The sequence below is a fragment of the Fusarium mangiferae genome, assembly GCF_900044065.1.
Source record: "Fusarium mangiferae strain MRC7560 genome assembly, contig: FMAN_scaffold014, whole genome shotgun sequence".
Taxonomy (NCBI): Eukaryota; Fungi; Ascomycota; class Sordariomycetes; order Hypocreales; family Nectriaceae; genus Fusarium; species Fusarium mangiferae.
Window position 1 is genome coordinate 170,731 of NW_024573934.1, and position 15,391 is coordinate 186,121.

At 47.6% G+C, this 15,391-nt stretch overlaps 6 protein-coding genes across 6 annotated transcripts; 4 read left to right on the top strand and 2 right to left on the bottom strand.

Annotated features, from left to right (window-relative positions):
* Nucleotides 1-149: 149 nt before the first annotated feature.
* Nucleotides 150-644, top strand: FMAN_15181 (uncharacterized protein; the record flags this gene model as incomplete). The annotated part of the gene is made up of 1 exon (XM_041822470.1): nt 150-644. One exon carries the CDS (start codon nt 150-152, stop codon nt 642-644), a length of 495 nt encoding a protein of 164 aa, XP_041688147.1.
* Nucleotides 645-3,574: 2,930 nt separating this feature from the next.
* Nucleotides 3,575-5,359, top strand: FMAN_15180 (uncharacterized protein; the record flags this gene model as incomplete). The annotated part of the gene is made up of 5 exons (XM_041822471.1): nt 3,575-3,755; nt 3,913-4,245; nt 4,523-4,827; nt 4,883-5,177; nt 5,229-5,359. The coding sequence occupies 5 exons, from the start codon at nt 3,575-3,577 to the stop codon at nt 5,357-5,359; spliced, it is 1,245 nt and encodes a 414-aa protein (XP_041688148.1).
* A 1,730-nt stretch (nt 5,360-7,089) lies between these two features.
* On the top strand, nt 7,090-8,127 carry FMAN_15179 (uncharacterized protein; the record flags this gene model as incomplete). The annotated part of the gene is made up of 2 exons (XM_041822472.1): nt 7,090-7,401; nt 7,498-8,127. 2 exons carry the CDS (start codon nt 7,090-7,092, stop codon nt 8,125-8,127), a joined length of 942 nt encoding a protein of 313 aa, XP_041688149.1.
* A 284-nt stretch (nt 8,128-8,411) lies between these two features.
* On the bottom strand, nt 8,412-11,180 carry FMAN_15178 (uncharacterized protein; the record flags this gene model as incomplete). The annotated part of the gene is made up of 4 exons (XM_041822473.1): nt 8,412-10,254; nt 10,319-10,585; nt 10,639-10,863; nt 10,984-11,180. 4 exons carry the CDS (start codon nt 11,178-11,180, stop codon nt 8,412-8,414), a joined length of 2,532 nt encoding a protein of 843 aa, XP_041688150.1.
* Nucleotides 11,181-12,376: 1,196 nt separating this feature from the next.
* On the top strand, nt 12,377-12,654 carry FMAN_15177 (uncharacterized protein; the record flags this gene model as incomplete). Its single annotated transcript, XM_041822474.1, has 2 exons — nt 12,377-12,393; nt 12,468-12,654. The coding sequence occupies 2 exons, from the start codon at nt 12,377-12,379 to the stop codon at nt 12,652-12,654; spliced, it is 204 nt and encodes a 67-aa protein (XP_041688151.1).
* Nucleotides 12,655-13,109: 455 nt separating this feature from the next.
* Nucleotides 13,110-14,789, bottom strand: FMAN_15176 (uncharacterized protein; the record flags this gene model as incomplete). Its single annotated transcript, XM_041822475.1, has 5 exons — nt 13,110-13,129; nt 13,184-13,220; nt 13,271-13,500; nt 13,546-14,565; nt 14,615-14,789. 5 exons carry the CDS (start codon nt 14,787-14,789, stop codon nt 13,110-13,112), a joined length of 1,482 nt encoding a protein of 493 aa, XP_041688152.1.
* Between the last annotated feature and the right edge of the window lie 602 nt (nt 14,790-15,391).

Genomic DNA, 15,391 nt, shown 5'->3' on the forward strand with positions numbered 1-15,391 from the left:
TAACCAGCAACATCTCAGGACGGCGCTCCAGAATCCCAACTTTGAGGGCTGAGGTGCGACGAAAGAAAGCTTTCTTTGACAATGGCAAACAGGCAGTTGGCAAGGTCTTTTTGTGCTCAGGCTTCCCACGCCAATCCATCGGGCGAAGGATGGATTGGGCTTTAGTCTCCCCTGACAACTCCCGACCATGGTCTAATTCCCTTCCAAAGGAGGAAGCTTGGACTTTTCTAGTTGACGATGACAAGCCATGGCGCATCTACAACCAGCCAATCACAGATCCATTGCACTCAATGGAGGAACAAGAAGACCTGGGCCACATTTACAAATTCGGAACTGTCACCCAAGCGACCATTGGGGACATCTTTGGCGAGAAGCAGGATGTCAGACTGATCGATGATGAACATCTTGGTGACGATTTACAGAACAAATCGACAGAGCTGATTATCAGACCAGAATTACCAGGGAAGTTCCGTTTCCATGGAGACTCAGGATCTGCTGTCGTTGACAGGAAAGGAGGAATTGTTGGCTTGGTTTTTAGAGGACACAAACACAATGGTACTCTGAAACTCATTCAGTTGGTTTTTTGGGATACCAATAACTATTCAGACCATAGTATCACAGATATCCGAGTTGCACAGCCCTAGTATGTGGGCTTCTCTTTTGAGAGTTTTGGTGATTGGGAGTGATATGGCATTACTAGGATCAATAGTAATCGAGGCTCTACAACACGGTATTGATGACACCTTGATACTTAAGGCAGCTCTTTAAATGATTCCGCGAATCGCCGTTCCGCCATCTTCACTGTGTGTGAGAACAGTGACATGTGCATGCGAAAACTCATATTGGCGTAGCTTGAGGATCTGAATTGCTGTGAATATCGCAGTCGGTGCTGCTAGCTTGAGGCGGCTCCCCACGGGCTGCTATTTTGGACGCAAGGGCGGCCAGTTCACATATCTTAGCCGTGCAAAACACCCTCACGCGATGGGTGAGCTTGAAAGCCGCTGTCGCGTCAGTTGTACCGCTCCTAATCTTGCCAACGCCAAGTGCTCTTGCGACTCTTTTACACTTGATGCAAAGTTAACTAACGCAGACTTCCAATGCCGTTATCTGGCTACTGCAAACAGCCACCGGAAATCCGAGTCAGGAGTCATGTCGAAGACAAACCTCTTTCTAAGAGTCGCTCTTGGGACTTAGTGCACATGTTGCCATCAGAAGCACGTATGGTATCCCTTTGGAACGCGGAATGAATCTCATCTGCCCATCGCTTCCGGCGTTATCTTTGAGGGAATTAAAATTTGCGACTCTTAGCTGGGGCTTGCATGGGTTACCACAAGGGCGGGTAGATATACGAGCATTAATACGTTATATTACGGTATGGCTTTGACAAGATGAGGGTCTGAGAAGATCAATTCCTTCTGTGGTGCTAACACGAGGACCATTGTGATCTGCTCTCCTCTAGCTCGAACTCTTGTCCCTCTTGCAGGGTTAGCTGTTACTTATCTGTTTATTAGAACACCGCTAGCTCAGATGTGACCATCCATTCCGGATAGCCACCGACTTGATTCCTTGGCCATGTTGTAGAGAAGTTTAGTTGGGACTTCCGCTCTTATGAAACCTATACCACTGACTCACACTCCTATTACCATACTGAACTACTGTGTTAACTGCCATTCAGTCGGATTTTGTAGAGGCAACATCGTACTGTAACATACAAAATGCCAAGATAAACAGTACTGTACTAATTCCAGCAAGGAGACTTCACGCTCCATCTGGGGGAGCGCTGTCAGTGGGAGCGCTGTCAGGGTGGCAAACTAGCTTAGTACGGGGTAATATCCATGCACATCGGCAAGTTCGGCAACATCCATCCCGGCTACGCAACAACTTCCTGTGCCAAGGGAGACTCATTCAATGATGCTTGTGCTCACCTAATATTCGAAGCTCTTGCATTCCGTAGACATAAAAGACGCTCAGACTGCTGATTGACTAGCCAGCTAGAAGCGCCAAATGACTGAGCAGTTAGAAGTAGACTATGCCATCTTCAAGGTAAGATCCGTGAACCCCTCTGCAAGCGATGTTTGAAATTGAATAATTTCCACAGGACAACAGTTTAAGTATCTAGTGTAGCTGAATGAAGTTTGCTGCATACGTTAAGTGACGCTAGACTTCGTAGCGACGGGGTCTCAGGATTTGTCATTCACAGCTCATTCCTTGGGACTACGCGGTACAGCTCGCTCTCATCTGGGATGTTATTGCTGTATAGGGTGCCATTGCAACTGCTGTTCGCTGATCTTGACCTCGAGTAGCAACTGTGACAAGATTGAGAGGCCAAAGGAGGTTACAGCTCCGAGGCACGATGATAGAGCACCAATAAACACACATGGGCAATATACTCCTTGCCCAGACTCTCGATTAGCAGGATTAAGACTGTCCACCTTCGCAGCCGAATTCTCACACCTCGGTAGGCCTGATCATTATTAGAGGAGGTTATCATCAATATCTGGGTTCCCTTTCCGAGGGGTTCAATAAGTTTTTACGGTTACGCGTCGATATCAATCCAGAACAGACGCGTATCACCTCTTCTAGGAACTAATCTTAATTGGGAAATGTTCAGAGATAAATGGCTATGCAGCAAGCTTCAATAATGCGTGTTGGGGTCCTTGGGGAACACCTATCTGCACCCCTGATAGGCTTTCGTGTCACTCCATCTCGACAAAAGTTCCATGGCCTTCATCTACAGTCACAGCGCTGACCCCGTACTCTGTTCGGGTACTCTGTTCGGCATTGTGTTACAGAGATTTTGTAACATTCTTTCTCCAAGACTGTCGGAAGCTTCCATTACTGTCAAGACTAAGACATAGTCTGTCTGACTGTATCGCTGGGGTGAGTCAGTTCTACGTGCATAAGTTCTTTACCTACAGCTGGCGCGTCGTAGTTCGAAAATGCGAAACCGTAAAGATGGCGATAATTCCTTGGCACGAGGCATCGTCATGGTGTTGTTGCAGTCGAGATTTGTGGCTGGGAGCTAAAATCAGGAGAGAGAACTGACTGGCGCAATGTGAATACGCGATCTAAACAGGCTAGGTCAGGCAGACCCACTAGGTTCTCTACTAACTTGAGCACTCAGCCAGCCACCATGGGGCGATGCAAAACCCTTTCCCGCCAATCAATAGCTGAGCCTTTAAGAGACGGTGTTGAGACCTCAATTACTGTGTTATGTGCAGTCGATTTTGACCAAATACCTGGCGTAACTTGCCGCGCTTTACCTCGTTCCTGTGACTACATTCTTCAGTATCGTGGCTCATAGAATCGGAATGACTGGCTGGATGAGATTTGATAACGGGCTGATCTTGCGTATGTAGAGAAATTTCATAATTTGGTTCCGGAACTCAGACTCTCCACGTCCTACATATAGCCTCAATGACATAAATGCCTATTGATAAGAAGTTGTACTTCTGGACTCTAGAAAGCAGATATTACGTCGCGATGGCCGGTATCACTCTCTGTGCTCTCTCAGTTCTGTGCACCGATCAACAGCCTTATTTTGTCCAGACACCAATACACCTCAACAATCAGTATGTCGCTAAGTCTTGTCGGGATTTCCCCTACAAAAGACCGAAGATTGTATCCTTTACATCGGCAATGCAGCAGGACCTGGCACAGTGAGGTTTCTTCAAATGTAGAGGCTCATACCTCTGACTCCGCCGGAGTCTTCATCTTCCTTGACTATGTACTGAACTGGAGAGATGTTCACCTTGGTAAGCCTGGTGACTGCGCCATCATGGCATTTAACTGTCACAAATGGAGGGGTCTGACATAGATGGATAGTCGAAAACGTTACTCGATCAGGCAATCATGAACAGCTTGTCCGACATTAATCAAGTAAAAGCAGCTGTGAGCTTCCGACCATCACAGTGAATAGTGCATTTGATCCTACGTCTTTTCTTTTCCGGCTTGCGAGAGGACACGACTTTGGGATCTTTGGCCATCAAGAAATAACAAATACATCTGTGCTGGCACCTACAGAAAGACGAAAGGCATTGCAAAACTCAGAAAGGCAGCAAGACGAGGTTGTTGGGTCCGAGAGCAACAGGGCGCCGCTGTATAGGACAGCAATAAAAGCTTCCATGGTCAATCCAGGCCAAGTATCGATCAGGAATTTGAGGGCCCGAAATGGTTTAAGAGGCAAGAATATTGCCAGTACGAGACCGCGATATACATCTATCCAAGGACAGACAAGAGAATGGGGTACGTTGCCAATCTTCTTCAGCTACCTCGCGTCGACTTCTAACGACGGATAATTTGCATTTAGATAACTGAAGATCTGGGGGTTGTAAGGTCTTTTCTGAGCTGACAGACGCAACGAGCGCTCTCGCCTGCCTGCGCACCTTTAGTCGCTGCAGTCTCACGGATAAACCCGAACTGATGGAGCTCTTCGACCAGTGGCTCACCTATGCGACGGAGAAGATTGAAAACGAGTCAGAAAAACACAAAGTCATCAAAGCTTAACTAGTCGCTGCAAAAGATGAGATAAAGTCGCAAGGGGTCATCATCTCGGGCTTATTTCGTGAGCGTCACAGTGTTCAAATAACACCTGATGACTCGGCGTTGGTATTGACCCTGAGGGAGACTATAGAAGATTTGAAGAAAAAGGAAGCCCGCATGAGCCGCCAGATTGAAAAGCTCGGCACTAAGCTTATAGACCGCAGAGGGCAAGCCTACAAGATCTTCCCAAATTCAGTAAAGTCCACATTTAGCCTGGATCAAAGGAGTTCAAAACACACGGCATCAACAAATTCCCTATCACCGTCAGACAGATTCTCATATCAGGTACGTAGCCGTGATCTTCCTGATAGACTAGGCGCTTATTAACTGCGATGCACAGTCCAGCCCTTCGTCATCAACCTCAGTGCGTTCAGATAACAGAAGGAGTGAGGGTTACAAGTCCGAATCAGAACAAAAACATAAATCCTATCAAGGTGCCAAGGAGCGTCTACCACAAGATGAAGCACAGGTGAACCAGGTGCTGAGGAAGCAGCTACAAGCCGAACGAGAACTTATATTAGCACTGGAAGAAGCAGTGACTGACTTACAGGCTAATGTTAAAGAGCTGCTATCGGAGTGTGACCACTGGAAACAACAATCAACCCAGCTACAAATAAGGGTCGATGAGTACAAGGGTATGTATGCGTCATTTTATTGGAGACCACTACTGAACAAGATGTCGTTAGACACTATTGCATCACACGAAGCCAATAACAGAAGGTTTAACGCCATTAATGACTGTCAGAGAACGCTTTCGCAACGCATGCAGTTCTTCAACAAAGGGCATAAGAAAAAGAGGGGTTTTAATTGTCTATAGGTTTACAGATTCTTGGGATGCAATTTCTTTAATATATTGGGTATTAGGAAGTAGATATATTGAACTGAATAACAGGCATGATCTGTACAACCATCAATCAATTCTAATTTAAAGCTTGACTGAGGCTCTTTTGGACCGAAAGCGTACGTTCAAACCGTTATATTCTTGGGCACAGACCTCGTTGATCTGTGGGGCATACTAAAGGTTCTAGCTGTTGAACTATATCGGCATCCCCGTAGACTTTACCTCTTTCGTCGACACTATTGACCACCCTCATTGGGAACTTTGTCGGCATACATCCCCCGATGGTCAAATCGGCGGCCCTCCCCGAAGACGTGGTCGGCATCTCTCCCCATTGACATGATTGGTGGCCCTCCTGGTTTTCTCTGAACCCTGAAGATTACAACGAACTATATGGATTGAGATCTAAAAAAATAAAAAGATCCATGGGAAGCGCGATGCCACGACAGATACGGCACCCATCCAAGCTACAGAAGCGTCCATAACGAAAAGGGGTTAAGTATGTGTAACTTGTTACTTGTGACTTGGGAGCTCACGCAGCCACACCACGGTTGCCCACAGGAATATGGGGCTTAGTTCAGCAAGATTGGTATCGGCGTGGACAATTCCACCCTGTCACTGATGGACGAGGTCCATCGCATTTGCACTGTTGGCGGCACCGCCAATGGCACCACCCTTGGGAAATAGAATGACCGCTGGGATGAACTTTTCTTCAACGAGCCCAGCAGAGGCTACCACGCTCAGATGGCAAGCTACAAGAAGCTGAAGCCGGCGGAGGAGGAGGCGGTGCGTAGCAACTTACAGATTTATGCACGCACAGTTTGTGGCATCATTATGGTCGAGTATGGACTGCGGCACTTTCATGAGGATGGCGAGCCAAAGTTCCTTGATTCCAACTATGTGGAGAACATGAAGGAGGATTCGTAGCGGAGACAGATCAAGTCAACCAATTGGTGCAAAGCATCACGAGGATTGGGAGACCATTTCATCAGTGAGCTTCAATGCCGGAGCGAGTAAGAGAGGAGCTGCAAGCCAACTGTCGTCGTTACAGTTCAACGTCAACGTGAAAGACATTGGCTCCCCAACGGGGAAAGAAAAGAAGGTGTTTTAAAAATTAATGACCTCTGGTTCAGTTACATCCTCTTCCAGTGTATCTACAAAAGGCAAAAAGGAGAAGTAGAGGGCTAAGCATGCAGAGTCAAGTGTCTTGCGGAAGCTAAATAATTTCACGCACAATTTGGAATAAAACCTCACTAATTAATCAACATGCTTTAAAGATGAAAGCTAGGGCCTATGTAATTGTAATACTTTACTTATTTATTCTTAAACCTGTTTAGTAATGCCTGCTCCCTGGTAGTAAGTCAGGTTGCCTTGACCTCTTATTGCCGAATATTACTACAGGCGCCTGCCTATTTGCGATATAGCTATTTTCTTTGCATAAGTATAGGTGCTTATTAATTGAGCTCCTTAAGAACAATTATTAATACGCGTATAGCCTTACACAGATGGTGGCTTTGGTTTCTATATTTATGTTCGCGCGTATAGGAGCAATACCGCCGCTAAACTATCAAACTCCGCAGCCAGGGACTGAAAGCCCGCAACTAGAGCGGCCAAGCCTGTTTACCTTTACATATATATATTGCTTCTATCTCAATTGATATTTATCCATTGTCTCTTATTGTCTCAGTCTCTCATTTTCCCGTCATAGAATGACTCATCTGCAGAGCCCCTCAGTTCTCATCGTCGGCGCCGGCTCAGTGGGGCTCGTCACGGGCTACTACTTTAGCCTTGCCGGCGCCCAGGTCACGTACCTTGTTCGCCCAAAGCGTGCCGAGACGCTTAACCGACCTCAGTTCCTATACTCGTTTGACAAGAATCATCTCCATGAATTCACAAGTTACTCTTATTTGACGAGCCCATCCTCGATACTCGCCGCAACCTACGATTACATTCTTATCACGCTGGACGGAAAGTCCGTGCAAAGCGAGGAGGGTGAAACCCTTGTCAAGATAATTGGCCAGGTAGCCCGTGATCAAACTACCAAAGTTATTATCGGCAGTGTCTTCTTGGGTGCCAGAGATTGGTTTCTAGAGAAATCTGGTCTACCAGGCGATTAGGTCACCAGCGGTGGCCTGGGTTTCCCAGCATATTCTGGCAAGACCACGAGCCTCCCAGTCTACCCGCCGGCTGATGTTGAATTGGTAAAGAAGTCCGATGTGGCATACATAGATAACATCGGCAATGGTTTCATCCTGGATGATTACGTTCCCTCGATTTCGAGCAGCTTTTCGGAGCTTTATAATTCTTGCGGAGTCTCCAATTGCGTTGTATGGTCGCCGGCACAGTCCGCTCTAACCATATTTCCCCTATTTGCCATTTTTATCGGGCTTGAAGTTCTGGGTTGGCCCAAGACCGAAGACATCGGTACTGAATCGGAAGTGTGGAGGTTGACGACAGCGGCAGCAAAGGAGATCCAGACGCTTGATATATGCGGAGAGGCAGGGACTCAGGCGGCCCTCTCTACGACGGAGAATACGTTCGTCCAGATGTCTGCATATCTCGACGAGAAGCTTCGCCCTCTGGATTACCACGCTTTTAACCGATATCATCATGGAGGAAAGGTTATAGAGCAGGATCGTATGCACATTGAGCGGTGTATCTCACAGGGAGTTGCTGAAGGGAAGCCAATGCCTGCGCTCAAACATCTACTACAGCGTATCAGCCAACGAGACTCATCTTATTTTTAGTCCAGTACCAGAGGAAAGGCTGACAGCTTTGGGTTAGAGTGTTATATTCTCCAAGACAGTTATCTTACCAACAAGTCCTGCTGTTGAAAAAGCTTTATTACTCACTATTAAGAAGTAAGATCCATAGATTTACGCCTGGAACAGTCGTTCTGAGATTGCAGTTTAATTTCAAATAGGATATTTAAGCATTATTAAATAATATAATATATTTGTTGCAGTATGTCCCAAGCTCCAAATCGAAGATTCTCCTCTTGCCTACCGAGTCCACGTCCTTACCCATCACTTTACACTTTCTTCTGTTCTACTGGTTCTAGACTCTCAAAAGACCCAAGTAGATCAGGTTGCATGATGAATGATGACCTACTATAGATGTCCATGTTCATGAAGTACTTGGTGCAGACATCCTCGGCGGTGGGGCAGAGGAAATCTGAGGCTCCACCGAACCATCCACAACGTGTATGCACCTTAAACATCGAGTTCTGAACGAGCGGCATTGAAAGCTCTGTGTCGTCTTCTTCGAGCCAAGTCTTGAGTGCCTTCATGGAAAAGTTGTCGGATATCCAGGCATCTCCTTCCCTGACCCTGCGGTATGTGAGTAGCTCAGTCTGAATCGAGGCCCAGAGAAGACCAATTCGTGGGCCGTTGCATGGCAGCTTGAGCCAGTAATCGTGATATTCATCTTGGAACCCCCCCCAACACGAGTCATGATCCGAGGACTCGCTGAAGATTGATCTCGGAGTGTCTGGCCATTCGTCCCGTAGTGGACTCGCCGGTCCTTGAGGATGGCCGCTTCTCTCTTGGTCCTGCTGCAACATAGTAAGAGCCAAGACATCAGCGAGACAACCCCAGCCAACTCGACAACTTTCACTCCAAGCTTCAATGACATCACCAGGGACGGCCTCAATCAGATCAAGTGGTGAAAGTTGCGTGTGACGGCACTGGCCAGTGTTTGAAGACCTCAATATCTCCTCGACTGATATATTTGCCTTCAACGAAACGTCCGCTCCAAGAGTGATAAGACATACCACCATTGCAACTGCTCCAAACAAGGTTTCTCCAGGCCTTCCCATCTGTGCCAGGTAAAACGCTGTAACAACGATCGTATGGAGGGGCCTGAGCCTGAGCTCTAGACCACAAGCTGTACAACGTCGCAGGAACAACCCACTCTGTGTGTTGATGTTTGGTGAGGCAGGCGAGGCAAAGATGGTAGTGATGCTGTGACAAACAGCTTGCACGGCTGTGTGACAGAAGGGGTGCTTCCACTTCGTGGGGATCCGAGAGTATCCTTGTTTAAAAAGCTCACGGATAGTTGGAGTTTCTGCGTCCCATCTACCACAAATATCATTTTCTTCTCCGGGGAATCGATTGGGCGAATGTAATCCGTCTCTTATATCACCCGGTTCAATGCTGGTGTGAGAGCGAAGTACGGCCACTACAATACCATCAAGGATTGTGTCTCCATGATCATCAACATTGTGATGGAAGGCAAAGGATGAGCCAAGCAGCCGAGAAAGTTCGAAAAATACTTCACAGCACTTTTTTCCGCCATTCAGAAATGCAGCCGCAAGGTGGAAGGGATGAAGAGCCTCGATTCCTTCCGGTGGCTTTTTTTGATTGTCTTCCCAGAGCTGATACAAAAGGTCCATGTTTCCTGCCATTATGGCTAACTTCCAGGCATCTAACTGGAGAGGGCTTGGGTGCTCTTCCAGGGACCTTGTGATCAAGTCATGGGCCAGAGGAAGGTCTCCTTTCGGTGTCATGGTGAAGTCATTCGAGACCATGGATTGGTGTAGGCAGTTCACAAATGAGCTTGACTCCGAATGTGCCGGTGGAGCAACCGTTCCCATGTGGCAGTCGATTTGACAAGATGTGGATGACACATGAATGGACCATTTACAAAGCTGCATCGGTGGCAATGATATATCCATCGCACTCAACCCTTCGGGCGAAGAGGGCCCGGAAGAAAAATTGAGAAAGGCTGAGGGTGTCCATGGACTGTTTGTGTTCCGTGTTTGCGGCGTGAGACCTAATGCTTGTGTTGGAGTTTGGTTCGGAATTTCCTTGCTCCAATTCTTTGCCAGGATAAAGCTGTGCATATAGAAGTCATGAAAGTAGTTGACCATTGTGCTGATGTAAGTCAATGATGAGTTTTTATAACCCTCAGACCTAGAGTAAGGTCACAACAACTTACCTGCGGTCTTCTCTGGGAAGACTAATCAAAAGTTGCTCAAGGCGCCCCTGCAGGAAAAGGCTTGTGCAATGCTCCTTATGCTTTTCATATACAAGCTGCATTCTTGGTGATGGACCAGATGCCGCGCGACCAGGTGTCAGCGCTTCCGGACTTTGGATTTGAAAAGTATCTGGTGTTGGCCCAATAGGTCCGAAAGGTGAGCGTGCTTCTGGTTTCTGAGGAAAAGAGGAAATCAAAGCAGCGTAGGGGAGGTTCCATGAGGAAAGTCTAGACAAATATCAGCGGGAATTCGAGGGCGTGCACTGGTGGAGAGAATATACAAGCCAGGTGTGATATCGAGGCAGGCCTTTCTGCTAATCAAATGTCTTTTCAGTTCCTTGTACTCGAGAGGCGTCCTTTCGCCGTTTTGTTGGGTAGTGACACCAGACACGCTCGCTCCCGGGTGTTTCCTCTTCACAAGAGCGCTGGTGGTGGCGTCCTTGACCTTTGTTGTCATGCGCTTGGTAACGCCCCAGTCTTTGAAACGTCGCCGATACTCAGTTTGGCTACCATAAAAAACCGTAAGTTAGACTTGTAGGAAACGGACACTAGTGCAATATTGGTGGCGCTTCGAAAAGGCCTAACAGAAATACCTGTATAGATTGGGAACATCAAGGTATACGTACGCCGCATGGAATGAGTAATAGGTCCTCATGAATTGGACCACCTGGTCCAGGGTTGCCGTGCGCCCATCGCTTGCACGTTTGCGCGTGTAAAGCTTGGTGATGACTTGCTCTAGATTGCTCCATCGTTCTTCGTAAGGGAGGGAAAGGAATTTCTCATCATCTGATTGTGGAAGGAGTTCCATGAAGATGGGATTCATGGTGATTAAGATAGGCAGCAAGCAGCGACTAGGGAGACGGGGATATGACTGGCATTCGGAGCAGGTATGGAGGTGGGGATTAGAAGGTGAGATGTCGATGATGGATGATGAGGAGTTAGCCATTAGAGAAAATGGGGAATGGGCGGCCGTTTAAATGTCCAAATCTTGCTTCACCCAAGTTGAAACGCGCTCGTTGCCTCTGCAAACTCCTGGCGAACCACAAGTACTGCCACCATGGAAGTCTGTCTAACACTAATGCACGGGACCTGGTGAGCAAAACGCTGCTGCCCAATCAGCGCCTTCCAACAAAGCTGTTCTCCCTTTTCTTGGGTAACACAGACCAATGTGAGGCAACACATGACGTGAAGCAGCCCGCAAGAGAGCCTCAGTGGAGCCGTACACAACGCTGCAGACCAGTCACAGAGAGGGTATCACCATTGACGAATCAAGACCCTGGTCAATGTGATTCGCATTCGCGGTGAGGTTTAGGGCCCTTCCCCAACGTGTTTTTGGTAGTGAGGGATCGACACAGCGTACAAAATGCAGACGACCAATGAGCACCTCGCAGGTTACTGAACAAAACGCCAGCGACCAATCATGGATGGTCAACTCATGACGAGGGACCATCTCAGACAAAGCTTCTGTGACGTCTTTACCGATACGATGGATGTGCAAAATTGAGTGTTTCACAGAGACCAGTTAGTTCCATTCATGGCTTTGAACAAAACTCCGCTGGCCAATTATCATGCCTTGATGATGGACGCCAGGGCCGAGTGTGACCGTAATGCCTTGCTGGTTCAGCCTTTGGGCCATTTGGCAATGCCTGCTCCCTGCTAGCCTGCCGACTAAGCTTAGGAGATATGGTTGAAATGTTCCTGGAAGACGTATAACGGTCTCTACATGTCTGGGCTGTTGGCTGCATACTAATGAGACTGGAAGCAGCGGCGAGGTGTTTTCATCTCATTTTGTAATTACGAGATCGAAGGCCTTTGCCTACCGTCCATAAATACCCAGTCTTCTTTCCATATCTGGTTCCTCTCCCACTCAGATCTTCTCAAGTATAGGATTCTGCTACGTTTTGCCTCTCCTTTGGCCTCTAACCCCCATTATCTATGACTTGCAAACGTCTTCAACACTCTCTCCAACCTTGACCGTCATTACAAGAATCATTGGCCTTACTGTCTAAGCTACTTTACATGGCGATGCCCGAACCGTACGTCCATCCCTCCATTCCTGCCTATCGTTGCAGTCATTCGGGCAAGCTAGCATACTAACATCACTTGGCAGTGCTAAGATCGAGACCTGGAGCATTGAGGCTCGAGGTGGCTCTCCTCGACCGGTACCGCCTCCAATGCCTTCTCACCCGGAGAGACCCGGTATTCAAAGAGGGGAAAAAAGGAAAACGCAGGATGAAATCCTGGTCGGCTTTGGTGCACAGTTCCAGTCTGGCAAGTCCAAGCCAGCCTCAGTTTGACCCGTCTTCCATCTGCCTATGGAAAGTTCAAGATGCTTTTGTTGTACATTTTCGTTGTCGGACTCAAGACTTACCAGTGCTGGGCGCATCCTTGTAGTGGTTACCTTGCCTGCTACTCTAAACCCAGACTCTAAATACGGTTATGAAATTATTTGCTAGACATAGGATAATTATACATGCAGAAAAAAAGAGTGGACCATTTTGCATACAGTAGATGTTGAAATAGTAAGCTAACTAAGGTTTAGTTAGGGGGGTTTTAGTATTTAATACTTCTGCCTGTAAAGCTCTATGACATTTGCTTAGATTTAAGATATATTGAATGGAGAGCTGCAGTAATATTTGCATAAAGCTCCTTGAAATTCCATTGTGATTTCCACAGCAAGTATAAACAAGCAGAAACAGCTGACGCCCCTGCAAGAATCGAGAGACTCTTAAATAAGAGCCAAAACACAGATTTACAACCACGAGTATGGCCCTGAGTAGAATGTTAGCATTCATTAGACTACCAAGTCAACTACGCATGACTTACTGTGATCTTCCAGTCGCGCCAAACAGGAAACAGGCTTCTATACCACAGGTATCCCTGGGAATACGGATATACCATGGCATTCCATACTCGGCTGTTCTCAGAATGTGGTTGGATGTACCAGCTTTGGCACCCTGAGTTCCAAACAGTCTTGGACAAATCATCCTGTATGCGATTGACATACCGCTCTTCAGCGTCTCTGTCAAGTTCAACAACTCCATTGGGGCTGTCAAGGACAGGCTTCAGAATGCGCAGTGCGAAGTTGACACTGTTCTCGATGGCCATGATAGCCGAAGTGTGACCGGTTGTTGCATTGGGGCCTAGCCAACAGTTAGTTATATACAGCATGCCATGCAAGTACATACCTAGAAGCATGAAGAAGTTTGGGAAGCCACTCATAGCAGAGCAATTATAAGCTTCGGCTCCACCAAATGACTCCCAATGCTGAGTTAACGTTTCATCTCGCCCAACAATCTCGACTCCTTCGAGGAATGTATTGGTGGAGAAGCCATTTGCCAGCACGATCACATCAGCTTCGATAAAGCCACGGTCTGTCTCGACTCCGTTTTCGACAATTTCCAGAGCTCGCTCGTTGGTCAGAGTCAGATTCTTGGAGTGAAGTGATGCTAAGTATCCGGAATCGTAGATACGTCTCTTGCAACCGATTTCGAAGTCCGGAATCAAGAGGTCATGATACTTGGCCGGCGCAGTGTCTCGCATGAACTTCTCTGCATAAGCACGCCGCTTCTGACGGAATTGGGCAGCGGAGGTAGTCATAGGGACTGCCTTCAATTCAATCTCGGCGAACAAGAATATCAGAAGTCGTTGTATCATCATAGTCCCTGGTAGATACCTGAAGATGGACTTCATGTAGTCGGTATACACGCCATCGATGGGCGGAAGCATCCAGTGCTTGGCACGGACTATCTGGGTCAGGTGTTTTGTCTTGTCGACGATCGAGGGGACTATTTGGGCAGCTGTACAGCCATTTCCGATGATGACGACATTTTTCCCTCTGACATCAATGTCGCTCCTCCACTGCGATGTGTGAAAGATGGATCCTTTGAAGTTTTCAGAACCGGGAATGTCGATCTCTCGAGGCGTAACCAGTATACCAGAGCCCGCAAACAGGAACCTGCACTCGTGATGAAAGATATTTCCAGTCTTGTAGTCACGAACGTCAAGTACCCATCTCTTCTTTTCTTCGAGCCATTGGCACCTTTGGACTTCGACACCAAATGTCATCTTTGACGGTAGATCATATTTATCCGCAACGTGTTTCTGGTACTTCCAAAGCTCCTCTTGTGAAGGTAGAACCCGAGACCAGTTGGGATTGGGCTCGAAAGAGTAGCTGTAAAGGACACTTGGTACATCGCAAGCAGCGCCTATGAGTTTAGCTCTGCGCATAGTTTTGGGAGCGTCGTATCAACATACCGGGATATTTATTCGCATACCATGTTCCACCGAGGTCACTATGCCGTTCGAAGAAACGAACGTCGGTGATTCCGTACCATCGCTTAAGCGTGGCTCCGAGGGCAATGCCTGAGAATCCAGCGCCAATGCAAGCAAATTGGCTGTAGCCAGATGGTGAATCTTTCGTTGACGTCATGTTGGAAGGGAGGCGGTTGTTGGGAGTCTCGCAATTAGGGAAGACTGGTATTTATCTCATTGACGGTGGCCTATTCTTATACTTGTCACATGTTTGTTGGTGCTTGCCTTGCATTTCCCCATGGGGTAGGTCGTCGGGCCATATGACACCCCAGGCATGTTGTGTCTTGTGAGGGCCACAGCTGTGTGAGTCGGGTTGTCTCCGTGGAACAAACATGGCTGCGTTAGGTCGGGTGCATTCCTTGTGTTACAGCTGCACTTGTCATTCCAGTCAATTTACCCTACCATCAGGTAGCCAGAAAACTGCAATACCAATCTTAAATGCCGTAGTCAACGCATGCAATCTACCGCTGAAATGATGGCTTTTCTACCCAAGTATTTTTATCACTCATGCCACTGTCACAGACTATTTTGACTCCACTAGCCTCCAGCCGAGACGGAACCATCCCGACGTGTGCATAAATTAGACTTCACAGAGTCATAGACCCACAACCTCGGGATCTACAAGTCGCTCGGACCCCGTGGAGTGCGGAACGGGTGAGTAGCCAGCTTCCGCTCTCCGCCTCCGCCCCAACTGAGCTGAGTTCCGTTAACATTACTAGG